This window comes from Salvelinus alpinus, chromosome 6 (assembly GCF_045679555.1).
Source record: "Salvelinus alpinus chromosome 6, SLU_Salpinus.1, whole genome shotgun sequence".
NCBI classification, from domain to species: Eukaryota; Metazoa; Chordata; class Actinopteri; order Salmoniformes; family Salmonidae; genus Salvelinus; species Salvelinus alpinus.
Window position 1 is genome coordinate 66,655,711 of NC_092091.1, and position 16,898 is coordinate 66,672,608.

Sequence of the window (16,898 nt, forward strand, 5' to 3'; positions counted from 1 at the left end):
GAATCACTACTTTATTGGGGGTGTCTTGCTAATTGCCTATAATTTCCACCTTTTGTCTATTCCATTTGCACAACAGCATGTGAAATTTATTGTCAATCAGTGTTGCTTCCTAAGTGGACAGTTTGATTTCACAGAAGTGTGATTGACTTGGAGTTACATTGTGTTGTTTAAGTGTTCCCTTTATTTTTTTGAGCAGTGTATAATAAAAAAAGACTGGGGGGTGGTGGGCTTTGATCTTCTGGTAGCATTGGAAGTCCCCTTGAGTTAGTCTCCAAAGGTACATGTCTAACGTAAAAGAGACTGGGGTCAAGATTGAAAAGAATAAGAGCTCCTTTTTAGACATGTATCTTGAGGCTAGATATATCACCTGCTTTTGCATGTGTCTGGTGGTGGTAGAACATTGGGCTCTTAAAGGGATAGTTCGGGATTTTGGCAATGAGGCCCTTTATCTACTTCCCCAGAGTCAGATGAACTCGTGGATACTGTTTTTATGTATCTGCTTGCAGTTTGAAGATGCCAACTAGCTTTAGCGCAATTGTTCACTAGCTTTAGCGCAATTGCTAACTAGCTTTAGTGCAATGACTGGACGTCTATGGGAATCAGATTCCCTTAAAACACACCATAGCAGATTAGGAGAATTTAGGTAGCAGGTTAGGAGAATTAAGTTAAAGTTAAGAAAAGGATTAGGATTAAGGTTAGGGAAAATGCTCTCCTAACCTGCCATGAAAAATAAGTTCCTGTCATAGCTGTATTGAAGTGGTGTGTTTTTTTAGGGAGTCGCCTATTGGAACAGCTAGCATGCTAGCTGTGGACTTAGTGGACTTAATCATTTTGCTAATGGGACGCGAAACCACCTCTAACTTCCTTCATACTGGATGCAGAGACAAAAATGGTATCCACGATTTCATCTGACATCTGAATCCCGAACTAACCCTTTAAAAAGTAGTTATATCATTTAGGATTAATTCATTATAAACTAAGTACGTCATATACACTGAGTATACAAAACGTTAAGGACACCAGCTCTTTTCATGACATAAATTGACCAGGTAAATCCAGTTGAAAGCTATGATCCCTTATTGATGTCACTTGTTAAATCCACTTCAATCAGTGTAGATGAAGGGGAGGAAACAGTTTAAAGAATGATTTTTAAGCTTTGAGACAATTGAGACATGGATTGTGTATGTGTGGGGAAGGGTAAATGGGTAAGACAAAATATTTAAGTGCCTATGAATGGGGTATGGTAATAGGTGCCAGGCGCACCGGTTTGTGTCAAGAATGGCAACACTGCTGGGTTTTTCATGCTCAACAGTTTCCCGTGTGTGTCAAGAATGACCTACCACCCAAAGGACATTCAGCCAACTTGATACAACTGTGGGAAGCATTGGAGTCAAAATGGGCCAGCATCCCTGTGGAACGATTTTGACACCTTGCAGAGTCCATGCCCCGAAGAGTTGAAGCTGTTCCGGGGTGCAAATGGGGGGGGGGGGGGGGGGGGGTGAAACTCAATATTAGGAAGGTGTTCCTAATGTTTGGTATACTCCATGCATAAAGAGTTGAAAAACTGAAAAATTGGTAGATATTGACATTGTTGATTCTGATTCATCGCAGAGTGCTGGTTGAATGTTGCGTTATATACTTATGCTAACTGCAAGGGTTGATAGCATACTTCATGTTCAAAACAACACCAACAACACCCGAATATCATTTTCACAGACCAAACAAGTGATTCTGTTCATCAACTCGTACTCTGCGAAACATATAAAATGGCTGATTATTAGTGTTCGTTTGTTGCTGCAGCCTTATAAAGCACATTTGGGTGTTGGCACGGTTTGGGCCAGGAACAGATGGAAGGATGACACTAATATCTGGCTGTAGTATTAAAAGAGGTTGAGCTCATTGCAATAAACAGACATTACTGGAGAGAGCTGTGGTTACGTTGATTCTGGTGAAAGTACAATAGAGCTCTTCATACAAATGGACAACTGTCTCTGTTTCTCCATAGAGCAGTGCCGTGCAAAGTCGGGGTCGCGGGGGAACTGCAGTGGGGTCGCCAAAATGTTATACAAATTAACGTTTTTTGAGAAAGCTCATTTGAAAAAAAAAATATTATTGAGCAAATCTATTTATTGGTTTCTTTTCATTTTGATAAGATTAAGAAATGCAATGAAATTACCGATTTTAAGGTTGTGTCATTAGATTTGAGGTATGGTGGGGTCACAAGAAATTATTGGGGAAAAATAAGGTCCCCAGAAATTCTGGCAAAAAAATTGGGTCCCAGCTGAAAAACGTTGAATACCACTGCCATAGAGGTTTAACAGTTTAACTGTACAGTAGAAATATGCTATTGAAATAAAGACATACCAACTAACAAGTATTAGATTCCAGAATGTTTGTTGTTGGTAGGTTCATGTAAAAACATTCAACAAACATTCCAGCAACAGGTATGCAGAGATAGCCCATAGGGAATAGGGTGCCATTTCATATGCACCCATGTCTGTATGTAGCCTATGTAAGTTCTCTATCCTGACTGGGCTGGGTGTTGTCTTCCTTCACTATACTACAGTTCTGTTGGAGCTGTGTGTGTGCACAGTCACTGCAGCCAGCCTTGGCCCGCTGTCTGTCTGCTTGTTTCATAAGCAGGAGCCGGGGTGACCTACATAACTCCTCCCAGGGAGGGGAAGTCACCTTGTCGGGGACCGGCCGGCAGCGAGGCAGGGGCGCAGGGTGGGGGGGAGGGGGGTGGGTGGATGAGTTTATTGTGACGTGGCAAGGCAACTGGCTTACTGGCCCTGTATTCACCACGCATCTCTGCATCGTTTTGCTGATATTACAGAGTCCAGTCAATGCATTTTGGTGCGGGAAAGATGACTGGGTTTGTGGGAAATTAGGTCTGCTTAGCAGGCTGATCATAAATAGAACCCCCCCCCCCCACACACACACACACACACACAGGCCCAGTGCCAGACAGATCCACTCACACACACGCATCTCGATAGAGCGCGCTAAGAAATTGAATGTGTGTGTAGATGGTCAAGGTTGAATTAGATCAGCGCTCCGGATCGTTTCTGCTTGCCGCTGTTGGTTTACCCCCTCCAGCAAGCCCTGGCAGGAAGTGTGTGTGGTAGAGCCAGTGTGTGTGCCTGAGTGTGTGTCTGTGAGAGAAGACAGCTCGTTTGATGAAGGATGTCGGTAGAATGCTAACCAGACAATCACCTTGTGTGTTATTGATTGAGATGAGAGAGGTAATTAGATGGAAGGAGGGGGGCTGGAGGGAGGTCGTTTTTAATGTCTTGATACGACGTGTCCTGTTTTTGTACCTATCTCCTTGTTTTTGTTGTTTCGGTGGGGGGTAGGGCGTGTGTGTGTGTTTCTATGCATGTGTGTTTATTTGTGTGCATAGGTTATTTTTGTGTAAATCAGCAAAGATTTGTATTATAGACTAAACATATATTTTTTACCATGTACAACTTTTACTCCACAGTACTGTAGCCTACATTAAACACTTCAAATACCCCGGGAATAATAAGCCTTCTTGTCAATAACAGCGCTGTGCTCTGTCTGGTTATTTCGTCTCTCTCTACATAGACTGCTTTTGATAATGGCTGACTCAATATCTGGAGTAGACATTAATAACTGGCATTAATGAATGGCACGCCCTGAGAAACAAGCCTTCAATATGTTACCCACTGTACACAGTGTATTCACAACTGCTCCAGAGTTTACTCCCGCAATTTAGGCTGATGCCATGTGCATCATTTGAAAGGGTCACTTTCAAACCTTTCCACAGGACATCACTGTGCTGCTGCCGAGTTCCTGCCCCGAAAACTATGTCAGGTTTCACCCAACGATTTAATCTGATCTCTGCTGATTCAGCGAAACTATTTGGAGCACCCAGGCCTGGTCCGTTTTGTAAATGTTTGGGAAAAATGTATACTTCTCTCCTTCCCTTCCTCTCTCTATCTCTCAGTGCTCAGAGAGATTTATTTTATGGTGCGTGTAACTTACAGTATAGATTTGAACTTATCTACCGTAACGGCATAGCCATATCTTATCAAAGCCTCATTTTCGACCTTGCCTAAGTACAGCAGGCCAATTGACCAATGACACTGGCTACACAGTACAATATTGAGTCGTCACTCAGTATTTCTTGCATAACCCCAGTACGCTCTGGTTAAGTTGACCTAAGGCATAGGTGAACTCGTCTGGCATATTATTAGAAAACGTCCCCGTAAGCCATAGTGACCCCGGAAGCCATAGTGACCCCGGAAGCCATAGTGACCCCGGAAGCCATAGTGACCCCATAAGCCATAGCATGACTCACAACATAGAAATGGAGAACAACATGATTGAGCAAACGTGTGTGATGTGTCATCACATCAACCCGTACATAAGTGGCCTACAATACCCTGAGCCCAGTGACTAAGCGATCCACCTATATACCTGTGTGTGTGTGTGTGTGTGTGTGTGTGTGTGTGTGTGTGTGTGTGTGTGTGTGTGTGTGTGTGTGTGTGTGTGTGTGTGTGTGTGTGTGTGTGACTAAGTGTTCGACCTATCCGTGTCATCAATAACAAGTTAAGTCCTCGCCCCTGATTAGCACCTGGAGAATCATGAACTATGGAGCAAGACTCAGTGACATAACAGGATGTAAACTCTGCAGCCAGGTCAGTCCATAGTGGGAGCTGTCCCATTATCAACTTGGCTGATAGTCTATCTACATTGGTTTGACATATCTCTCCACATGTGGACAACGGCGTAGGTCAGACCTATAGCCTACATATCTTAGAATCCATTATTTAGGAAACAGTTGTTTCAAAGTTGACCTTAGACATCAGCGATAGGTAGTTGAAGGGGAGATATTGTTAGGTCAGCCTAGTGTAACATCTGCTAACAGTTTCTACCTTTCGACTGTAGTGTTTCTGACTTTAACCTGTACTCTGTCATCTGGGCCAAATCAACTCCACAGTCTTGCTGTTATTTTGCACAAATACGCACACGCAGGCACACACACACACACACACACACACACACACACACACACACACACACACACACACACACACACACACACACACACACACACACACACACACACACACACACACACACACACACACACACACACAGACACAAACAGACAAAAACACACACACCCCTCCTCACAGCCTCTTGTCTGTCCTATGTTTTTCTTAGCTAAAGACATCTCCTCTGTGTTTCTGTCAGCGTCATTTCCAACTCGCTGCAGTAAATTTGAAAAGTGCAAAGTCCTTTCTCTTTTCTGTCAGTTGGCAGGGATCCTTCATGGTTAGCCACATTGTGCGGCTAATGTACTGTTTACGTAGTAAAAAATGTGAACGTTTCACAGTATCTCAGAGGCCTCCATTTCTGATGTTGTTGGATAACAATTACTTTGTCAGCTTTAAAGGCTAAACTGTGTCGTCTCGGTGCTTTTGTTTCAGCGCGTCGCTGAGACACCCGTCGTCCACAGCCAAAGTGTGTCTGGTTTGCGGGGACGAGGCATCGGGATGTCACTACGGGGTTGTTACATGCGGCAGCTGCAAGGTCTTCTTCAAGAGAGCCGTAGAAGGTAGGAAAAGTATGATATGCCTTTCCGTTTGGGTCTGGGTTTGGGTGCTTACTAACGTGCCTCCTGTTGAAGTCTGAGGAACCCTCCCTTCTATGGCCTCAGACTCCAAATGGGACACAGTGTAAAGTAAAGTCTTAAAGAAAGTGTGACATGCATTTTAAAGAGCTTCTGTTTATAATCTGCTTTTCTGTCTATAGTAGTACAGTTGTTTGTGACAGAAGTATGCCTGGTCAGAAGATATGGCCTTTAAAGATAATTGTCGGCCATTTTGGTTGTGTGCGAAACACAACCCCTCCATTAGCGGGTTGAAACCTCAATGCTAAGTTAAGTTAGCGCCCTGGCGCTAGGCTAACTCACACCAGTCTCCATATAGTCTCAGAGGAATAACCTCCAGGAGAAAATGCTGAGCTAGCAACAAAGTAGCCCAAACCCAAAACATACTCACCCAGAGAGAGGTGACACCAGACCAGTCAGTCTAAAAAAACACCAGTAAAGTTTAAAAGAAAGTCGTAAACTGGTGTTTACGAATGACTCCATTTTTGGAGCTTTTAGATAATTACCTGTCAAATATTTATAGTTTTAAACATAAATGTATGATTCAGTCAGAAACAAATAAGGTTAAATTGCTCAGCATGTACAGTTTGTGGCTTAAGATGACTGAAAACGTAATAAAAACCTCACAAACTACATACTTCTCCCATAACAGCCCTTTATGCTGTGTTTTAGCTGGGGAAAATCAACAAAAACTCATAATGCGCTTTTCATTTCTGTGTGTAGCGTGAGGCGCTGGGCTAAATCTCACACACACACAAACATGCACGGGCACACACACACACACACACACACACTCTCCGAGGAGGCAGGCAAGCACCAACAAGGCAGTCGGTAGGTGTTTTTTCAGCAGTCAACTGAGGAACTACAGTCAACTCCTATTGAATTATCTTCATTTGATGATATTTACAAACAGTCAATATATGTATCCCTATGAAACCGGAATAGGTCTCCTGGGTTATCGGATCAGAAATGATATCATTCCACTCTGAGTGTGCCCGGGAGGGCTGGGAAGAGTTAACATATAACAGCTGAAGATCTGTGTGTTTGTGTGTGTGTGTGTGTGTGTGTGTGTGTGTGTGTGTGTGTGTGTGTGCGTGTGTGTGTGTGTGTGTGTGTGTGTGTGTGTGTGTGTGTGTGTGTGTGTGTGTGTGTGTGTGTGTGTGTGTGTGTGTGTGCGTGTGCGTGTGCGTGTGTGTGTGTGTGTGTGCGCAGCTGTTTGTGCAGAAAGCAGGCAGCAGAGTTGGCCACATGAGGTTGGTTAAGAGTGTTATCACCCAAGCCTATTCAGTCTTATTTTAGGCTCATTCAATTCCAAATGGGATACACAGTAGGAATCTGTAGACTGTTTACCTCATGGGAAACTGCTGCGATTTCTGTGGAACAACTGCTGCTTTGTTTACTTGCTCAATTAGCCCCTAAACATGTCCTCTTTCTGTGTGTTAGATAGCCATGTCAAATGATCAAATCAAATTGTATTTGTCACATGCGCCAAAAACAACAGGTGTACACTTGACCGTGAAATGCTTACTTACGAGCCCTTTCCTAACAATGCAGAGTTAAAAAGTAAGACAAATGAATAAAACATGTAAAAGGAAATCATAATAAAAATGTAAAAGGAAACAATAAAATAACGAGACAATATACAAGAAATACCGGTACCAAGTCAATGTGCAGGGGTACGAGGTAGTTGATGTGAATGGGGGCGTTCTCGGCCCTCTGTTTCCTGTAGTCAATGAACAGCATACTCACGTAGGTGTTCCTTTTGTCCAGGTGGGAAAGGGCAGTATGGAGTGCAATAGAGATTGCGTCATCTGGGGATCTGTCGGGGAAGTATGAGAATTGGAGAGGGTCCAGGGGGTCTGGGATGATGGTGTTGATGTGAGCCATGACCAGCCTTTCAAAGCATTTCATGGCTACAGATGTGAGTGCTACGGGGTGATAGTAATTTAGACAGGTTACCTTGGCCTTCTTGGGCACAGGGACTATGGTGGACTTCTTGAAACATGTAGGTATTACAGACTGGGTCAGGGAGAGGTTGAAAATGTAAGGGAAGACACTTGCCAGCTGGTCAGCGCATGGTCTGAGTACGCGTCCTGGTAATCCGTCTGTGAATGTTAAACTGTTTAAAGGTCTTACTCACATAGGCTACGGAGAGCAGGATCACACAGTCATCCGGAACAGCTGGTGCTCTCATGCATGGTTCAGTGTTGCTAGCCTCGAAGCGAACATAGAAGGCATTTAGCGCGTAGGCTCGCGGCTGGGTTTCTCTTTGTAATCCGTGATAGTTTGCAAGACCTGCCACATCTGACAAGCATCAGAGAGGTGTAGTAGGATTCGATCTTAGTCCTTTATTGAAGCGTTGCCTGTTTAATGGTTCGTCAGAGGGTGTAGCGAGATTTCTTATAAGCATCCGGACAAGTATCCTACTCCTTAAAATGACTTAAGGAGAAGATTGTGTCACATCTAAACTGATACTGTCAGGTATTGTAGGCCATCACTCTCTCTCTTAGATGTGGAATAGCCTAGTTACAAGCTATAGGAATTGTGGGTAATGTAGTGTATTCTATATTATGTTTGAACTGACTACTCTGGGGTCTGTTCTGGTGCAGCTGCTGCCTGGTCAAACTATGTGAACTAGTGGGCTGATGCCATCAAGGTTGCTTGCACTGTAGTATGTGTGTCCTTTGTGATGTGTGTAGTGAGCCCAGCTAGCGCTTACCTTACCTGACATCAGCATAGCTGCTAAGAGGGGAAGGGTGGGGGAGAGAGGATGAGAGGTAGAGGGGGAGGGAAAGAAAGGTAGAGGGGGTGGGAAAGAAAGGGGGAGGGAAAGAGAGGTAGGGTATAGAATGAGAGTAGGAGAAAAAGACAGGGGAATTACAAAGAGAGAGACAGAGGGCAGAGAAATAGACATAGAAGGGAGGGAGAGTGAGAGAATGAAGCAGACAGAAAGAATGAGAGAGAGCGAGAGGGGGACACAGACAGACACAGAGAGGAGGGGCTGAGAGAGAAAGTAAGCGAGAGAGAGGGACCAAGAGCGAGAGAAAGAAAACTAAAGTGATGTGTCAGCACCGAGCTCCGGAGAGGTGTAAGTAGGACGTGAGGAGACGTTCTACTTCTCCTCCTTCCCCTCGTCCCTTCTCCTCCTCTTCCTCAATGTGAAAAACCTGGCCTCTGTGAGTCTGATAATGAGCTATGAGAGGAGACTGCAGAACAACGTCAATACAACGGGAGAAATAATCCATGTTTAATTTCTGTCAAGGCGCCCCCCAGCTGCCTCACAGGCACGACGGCTTCCGACTGCCTCCGCCCATTAGACCCAGTTACAGACCCAGAGTCTCAGACCCATTTACAACCCACAGCTAGTTAGTATTCTTTACTCATCGTCAGCTCACATTAAAATCCTGTGTACTAGGGAGGGGCCACTTCCTCTCAATGACAAAGTCGAGGAGTCTATAGGCTGGTCTCAGATCTCTTTGTGTGGCATTGGCAATAACCACAGGATTAGGCGATACTGTACAAACAGGTCTGGGACCATGCTACGGAGTGTGTGAGTAGTGGAAGGAACTGGAATATAATCTATAATTCAGGTTATAATTTTGGGTTAGACATAAGCTAGGTATGGACTGGGTTTGTGTGAATGGTAGTTTTTGGTGGTTTGGTAAGTGTAGCATTAAACTGTGGTCGGCTGAACAGTATACCACTCTGATCTCAATGGAACTTCTCATATACAGTATATACACCTATTGGGCCAGTAACCGAAAGGTTGCTGGATCGAATCACCGAGCTGACAAGGTCAAAATCTGTCGTTCTGCCCCTGAGCAAGGCCGTTAACCCACTGTTCCCCAGGCGCTGATGACGTGGATGTCAATTAAGGCCCCCCACCCGCCCCCCACCTCTCTTTGAATGCATTCAGTTGTACAACTGACTAGGTATCTCCCTTTCCCTTTCCACTCCATGCTGCCTCCCACCAGACTGAAACCAGATGATGTTTAATTCATTACGGAAATGTTCGCCCACTAACTGTTCCCTTAAAGTAAAGATCTCTCATTTCAATTAATAAATATTCCATAGTAATTTAGAGAATAACGGTGTATGCATTTTAATACTAATTCGTTTGTCTTTTTATATACATTTAGTTGATATGACAAATAGCCTTCTCTGTGTAGTTGAACACAAGGCATCATTTATTGAGCTTAGCAGCTGTTGCTAAATGAAAAGGGTTACGGTGGCTTATGAATAACACCCAGAGGTATTGCTGTAGAATCATTATCTCCTATAAAGTTATAGACAAATTATCATTCATTTCTGAGCCTTGTTGGTCGTTGTTTCACCTCATACAGTACCTACAAAACTAACTTTTCAGGCTTACTGTAGTCTCTGTTACCTCACGTAGGAATTGGGTTTGTACGTGACTTGAATTGAGTTAGCATAGCAGACAATGTATATAAAAGTGGTTAGAAAAGTGTGGATACAGTACGTTTCCAAACCAAGCATCTTCACATATTGAACTAGTCTCTACTACCCCCTCCCCTAAAGCCTCCCCTCCACTACCCCTCCCCTATTCCTCCCCTCCCTTATCCCTACCCCTCCCCTATCCCTGAAGTCATCCCTGAGACAGTGTGTTGATACAAGACAGCTGGGCTCTGTAAACCACTCCATGTGGACTGCTGCTCTGGGCTGCGTCTCAAACGGCACCTTATTTCCTAAACAGTGCATAGGGCTCTGGTCAAAACTAGTGCAGTATAATAAATAGGGTGCCATTTGGGACACATCCCCTTTCTGGTCTGGAAGACTAACTGTTGAGTGCTACTAGCTTATTATTCACATGTCATCAGTGGTTTGGCATACCGTTCTGTTTAATAATATTCAGTACAGTTCCTTTATTCCATCACTTATTATTTTACTGGCTTTTACTTTATTGAACTCAAAGGTCTACTGTGAAACTGTTCAACCGTGTTACAGGCTAGCCGTGTATAGTATTGCAGTATGTGGCATGGGGATGGTTAGCATTACACGGATGTAAAGCTCTCTCTCTCTCTAACGCTCCCTCTCATTCTCTCTCTCTCTCTGTCTCTCTCTCTTCGGGCATCAGTGGAAAAGTTCATCTGAGGACACGAATGGTACTGTTTATGAGTTGACTGGCAAGTCCGTGCTCCAATCAGATGGTTTATATTTTGACTGGCAGGTCCGTGCTCCAATTAGATGGTTTATATTTTGACTGACAGGTCTGGGCTCCAATCAGATGTTTTATATTTTTACAGACAGGGCTGTGCTCCAATCAGATGTGATGCCTCCTCCCACCTACTCTAGCTGGACTGGGTGCCTTCAGGTTGTCTCATATAACAGTATCTGAAACCCAGCCATTTATTAGACTCAGTCCCCGTCTCAGTCCTTCTCAGACGAATGGCATACATGTCCTTCCATCAGACTTACAGTAAACATACATTGATGTAATGTATATTTATTACAGTCATGCTATATGCATTTTCACATTTTATAGGGATGTGATGTCCTTTGACTACTCTGATATATTTTATATGAATTAGTCATGCTATATGCAGAATAACCGGTTAATACCCATCATAACAATAAGCATGGTGTTCCAAAATGGTATATTTATCCAAGTTGTACCATACAATGAACACCACTTGTCCCTTTAACGTAAGGTAAGGTGAAGTAAGCAATCATGGATTATATCAAAGCAGGCATTATAGCAATCTAATCCATACTAACAACGTTACATAAACTAACAGTAAGTCATTAAGACCACCTCTTAGGTTGTGTTTGACCCACTTCGTTAAGGTTACCTTAATCTCGGTAAACCCAGAACTAAAATCTTGCCTAATTACTGTAGGTCAGATGCTCGTAACATTTATATTTACCTGTCTGTCCACGAGAAATGCAAGTTACCAAGACACCCAGTGAAAGCAGTTTTTGATCAGGCACCTGTATTAGAGCCTATAGACACCTATATAATCCATGACGACAGTGCCCTCCCCTTGACCCCATTAACGACTGTCAACGTAATTAGTGAACGAGGCCAGACAGTGACTGACTGAGGGTGCAGAATTTCCTTAAGCCTAGTAATTATGCTAGATAATTAAAAGTAATTGTGTCATTAATGGAAGCCGAACCTTTTCACACCACAGTTGTATTAATTAAATGTTGCAGGCAACAACAGCTGTGGATGATGCAGTGATAAAACACTAGGCCTGAATACTATATATTTTTTTGCAGATTATAGTAATTGGTTTAGCAACATGAGTAAGTAGGCCAAGTACTAGGGTTACCCAAGGTTCATTCAACTATTGTCTATCCTCTGAATGCTAGTCACCTTAGTAGCAGTCCTGGTTTATTGTAAAGGCCTTTTAAACAGTGCTATGTGGATGTAGGCCTACGGCAGGCCTTCTTCAACTTGTCCAGCTCCAGACCCAAATGAGCCTACTGTATCAGTGGTTGCCAGTTATTATTAATTGGTTCATTCTAGTATTGTGCAGCTTAGATGAATGGTAGGTAGCAGTCTTAGAAGCAGTCCTAGTCCATTGTATAATAGATCTATGGCAGTGCTATGCGGATGTATCGTAACTGTGAGTGCCAGTTAATATCTAGCCAACAGACGGACCGGTCCCTCCGTGTTTCCTCTGTGTCCTTAACTCAACCTGACCTGAGATGACCCACATAGATGTGTGTGTGTGTGGAGCCACTCATGCCCTCGTTGCCCCGTGGCACTAAAGGCCTCAATCACCACCCATCTACTTCCTCTTCCAGGCTGATACCTTTGTTCTTTGACATCAATGCAAAGAGTGTTCCGAGCGCTGGGTCGCTGGGTAGGATACACCTTAAGTGTTTAACCAAATAACACCGCCAGGCCAATCAGATGAGCTTTATCAATGTTATCACTGGCCCATTGGTTTGTGGTTGATAGGGACAGTGTTGATACAGTTGTGGTGTGGGGTGTGTGTGTGTACTGTTGATGTGTGTATTGGTGTTGTGACTATGCTTTGCAGAACGTTTTTGAAGAAAATATTTTTTTTTGTGTTATGACTGATATGTATCTGAAATTAAAGTTGTGTGACTGTACCTACAACACCAAGCCAGATTAAATTGCGTACGTCTATATTATGCTAAATATGCAAGTGTGCCAATTATCCTACACCTACAGTATGCATGTCATTACATAGACTGTTGAATTATTGCATCACAAATAGTAGAATTCCAATAGAGGGACTAAGCACTGTGGTTGTCATGGTAAAGCGGGAAGTTCAACCTGTAGGGGCGGATGTGGTTGCCGTGGTTACTGGGTTAACCTTTAGGATAGGCGGTCAGTCAGGTGACTATAAAAACAGCAAATCATGCGTACACCGTTGTGACAGACAGGGCAGTTGGGAAATCCAAGAGGGTTGTATATGTGTAACTATTAGCCCCAGAAACAGGTTCTGAAGCACTTTCTGATTTGGTTGGAAGAGAAGTCACGTTTGTTTTGGCCCGCTGCCGGAAATGTTCATTTTCAAAACCGCTCTATAAAAGAACGCTGCTCCTTCCTTCCAAATAGAAATCAGTTATATTGTCTTTCATGTTCATGTTATTAAATGTATGTCAACTGTAAAGTATTTTGTCTGTGATGCCTTTTTCGCTATGTGTTGGACCCCAGTAAGACTAGCTGTCACCATTGGCGTTGACTAATGGGGATCCTAATAAATCAAATGATGGAGGTCCAAGAGAACATCGACCACTAGATGAGGCGTGTGTGAGAGGGGAGGATGGAGAGGTAGGTTAAAGAATGGGGACTATACCTTCATGGATATAGACTATACCTTCATGTTGAAATAAAACCACATTAGAATAGGGACTTGATATGGACTATACCTTCATGTTGAAATAAAACCACATTAGAATGGGGACTTGATATAGACTATACCTTCATGTTGAAATAAAACCACATTAGAATGGGGACTTGATATAGACTATACCTTCATGTTGAAATAAAACCACATTAGAATGGGGACTTGATATAGACTATACCTTCATGTTGAGATAAAGCCACATTAGAATGGGGACTTGATATAGACTATACCTTTATGTTGAAATAAAACCACATTAGAATGGGGACTTGATATAGACTATACCTTCATGTTGAAATAGAACCACATTAGAATAGGGACTTGATATAGACTATACCTTCATGGATATAGACTATACCTTCATGTTGAAATAAAACCACATTAGAATAGGGACTTGATATAGACTATACCTTCATGTTGAAATAAAACCACATTAGAATGGGGACTTGATATAGACTATACCTTCATGGATATAGACTATACCTTCATGTTGAAATAAAACCACATTAGAATGGGGACTTGATATAGACTATACCTTCATGTTGAAATAAAACCACATTAGAATAGGGACTTGATATGGACTATACCTTCATGTTGAAATAAAACCACATTAGAATGGGGACTTGATATAGACTATACCTTCATGTTGAAATAAAACCACATTAGAATAGGGACTTGATATAGACTATACCTTCATGTTGAAATAAAACCACATTAGAATGGGGACTTGATATAGACTATACCTTCATGTTGAAATAAAACCACATTAGAATAGGGACTTGATATGGACTATACCTTCATGTTGAAATAAAACCACATTAGAATGGGGACTTGATATAGACTATACCTTCATGTTGAAATAAAACCACATTAGAATGGGGACTTGATATAGACTATACCTTCATGTTGAAATAAAACCACATTAGAATAGGGACTTGATATAGACTATACCTTCATGTTGAAATAAAACCACATTAGAATGGGGACTTGATATAGACTATACCTTCATGTTGAAATAAAACCACATTAGAATAGGGACTTGATATAGACTATACCTTCATGTTGAAATAAAACCACATTAGAATGGGGACTTGATATAGACTATACCTTCATGTTGAAATAAAACCACATTAGAATGGGGACTTGATATAGACTATACCTTCATGTTGAAATAAAACCACATTAGAATAGGGACTTGATATGGACTATACCTTCATGTTGAAATAAAACCACATTAGAATGGGGACTTGATATAGACTATACCTTCATGGATATAGACTATACCTTCATGTTGAAATAAAACCACATTAGAATAGGGACTTGATATAGACTATACCTTCATGTTGAAATAAAACCACATTAGAATGGGGACTTGATATAGACTATACCTTCATGTTGAAATAAAGCCTCATTAGAATGGGGACTTGATATAGACTATACCTTCATGTTGAAATAAAACCACATTAGAATGGGGACTTGATATAGACTATACCTTCATGTTGAAATAAAGCCTCATTAGAATGGGGACTTGATATAGACTATACCTTCATGTTGAAATAAAACCACATTAGAATAGGGACTTGATAAATCAAATCAAATCAAATTTTATTAGTCACATACACATGGTTAGCAGATGTTAATGCGAGTGTAGCGAAATGCTTGTGCTTCTAGTTCCGACAATGCAGTAATAACCAACAAGTAATCTAACCTAACAATTCCACAACTACTACCTTATACACACACACAAGTGTAAAGGGATAAAGAATATGTACATAAAGATATATGAATGAGTGGTGGTACAGAACGGCATGGCAAGATGCAGTAGATGGTATAGAGTACGGTATATACATATGAGATGAGTACTGTAGGGTATGTAAACATAAAGTGGCATAGTTTAAAGTGGCTAGTGGTACATGTATTACATAAAGATGGCAAGATGCAGTAGATGATATAGAGTACAGTATATACATATGAGATGGGTAATGTAGGGTATGTAAACATTATATTAAGTGGCATTGTTTAAAGTGGCTAGTGGTACATTTTTACATAATTTCCATCAATTCCCATTTTTAAAGTGGCTGGAGTTGAGTCAGTATGTTGGCAGCGGCCGCTAAATGTTAGTGGTGGCTGTTTAACAGTCTGATGGCCTTGAGATAGAAGCTGTTTTTCAGTCTCTCGGTCCCGGCTTTGATGCACCTGTACTGACCTCGCCTTCTGGATGAAAGCGGGGTGAACAGGCAGTGGCTTGGGTGGTTGTTGTCCTTGATGATCTTTATGGCCTTCCTATGACATCGGGTGGTGTAGGTGTCCTGGAGGGCAGGTAGTTTGCCCCCGGTGGTGCGTTCTGCAGACCTCACTACCCTCTGGAGAGCCTTACGGTTGTGGGCGGAGCAGTTGCCGTACCAGGCGGTGATACAGCCCGACAGGATGCTCTCGATTGTGCATCTGTAGAAGTTTGTGAGTGCTTTTGGTGACAAGCCGAATTTCTTCAGCCTCCTGAGGTTGAAGAGGCGCTGCTGCGCCTTCTTCACAACGCTGTCTGTGTGGGTGGACCAATTCAGTTTGTCCGTGATGTGTACACCGAGGAACTTAAAACTTTCCACCTTCTCCACTACTGACCCGTCAATGTGGATAGGGGGGTGCTCCCTCTGCTGTTTCCTGAAGTCCACAATCATCTCCTTTGTTTTGTTGACGTTGAGTGTGAGGTTATTTTCCTGACACCACAATCCGAGGGCCCTCACCTCCTCCCTGTAGGCCGTCTCGTCGTTGTTGGTAATCAAGCCTACCACTGTAGTGTCATCCGCAAACTTGATGATTGAGTTGGAGGCGTGCATGGCCACGCAGTCGTGGGTGAACAGGGAGTACAGGAGAGGGCTCAGAACGCACCCTTGTGGGGCCCCAGTGTTGAGGATCAGCGGGGTGGAGATGTTGTTACCTACCCTCACCACCTGGGGGCGGCCCGGCAGGAAGTCCAGGACCCAGTTGCACAGGGCGGGGTCGAGACCCAGGGTCTCGAGCTTGATGACGAGTTTGGAGGGTACTATGGTGTTAAATGCTGAGCTGTAATCGATGAACAGCATTCTCACATGGGTATTCCTCTTGTCCAGATGGGTTAGGGCAGTGTGCAGTGTGGTTGCGATTGCGTCGTCTGTGGACCTATTGGGTCGGTAAGCAAATTGGAGTGGGTCTAGGGTGTCCGGTAGGGTGGAGGTGATATGGTCCTTGACTAGTCTCTCAAAGCACTTCATGATGACGGAAGTGAGTGCTACGGGGCGGTAGTCGTTTAGCTCAGTTACCTTAGCTTTCTTGGGAACAGGAACAATGGTGGCCCTCTTGAAGCATGTGGGAACAGCAGACTGGGATAAGGATTGATTGAATATGTCCGTAAACACACCAGCCAGCTGGTCTGCGCA

At 43.0% G+C, this 16,898-nt stretch overlaps 1 protein-coding gene across 2 annotated transcripts in view; it reads left to right on the top strand.

Moving 5' to 3' along the window:
- The window catches only part of nr3c2 (nuclear receptor subfamily 3, group C, member 2), a 110,328-nt gene that overhangs the window by 59,801 nt on the left and 33,629 nt on the right, over positions 1-16,898 (top strand). Inside the window, exon 3 of one of the 2 annotated variants that reach the window (XM_071407456.1) lies at positions 5,460-5,596. In XM_071407456.1, the coding sequence (XP_071263557.1) occupies positions 5,460-5,596 (137 nt within the window). The remainder of the gene's footprint in view (positions 1-5,459; positions 5,597-16,898) is intronic. The other variant, XM_071407457.1, reaches the window with a different exon arrangement.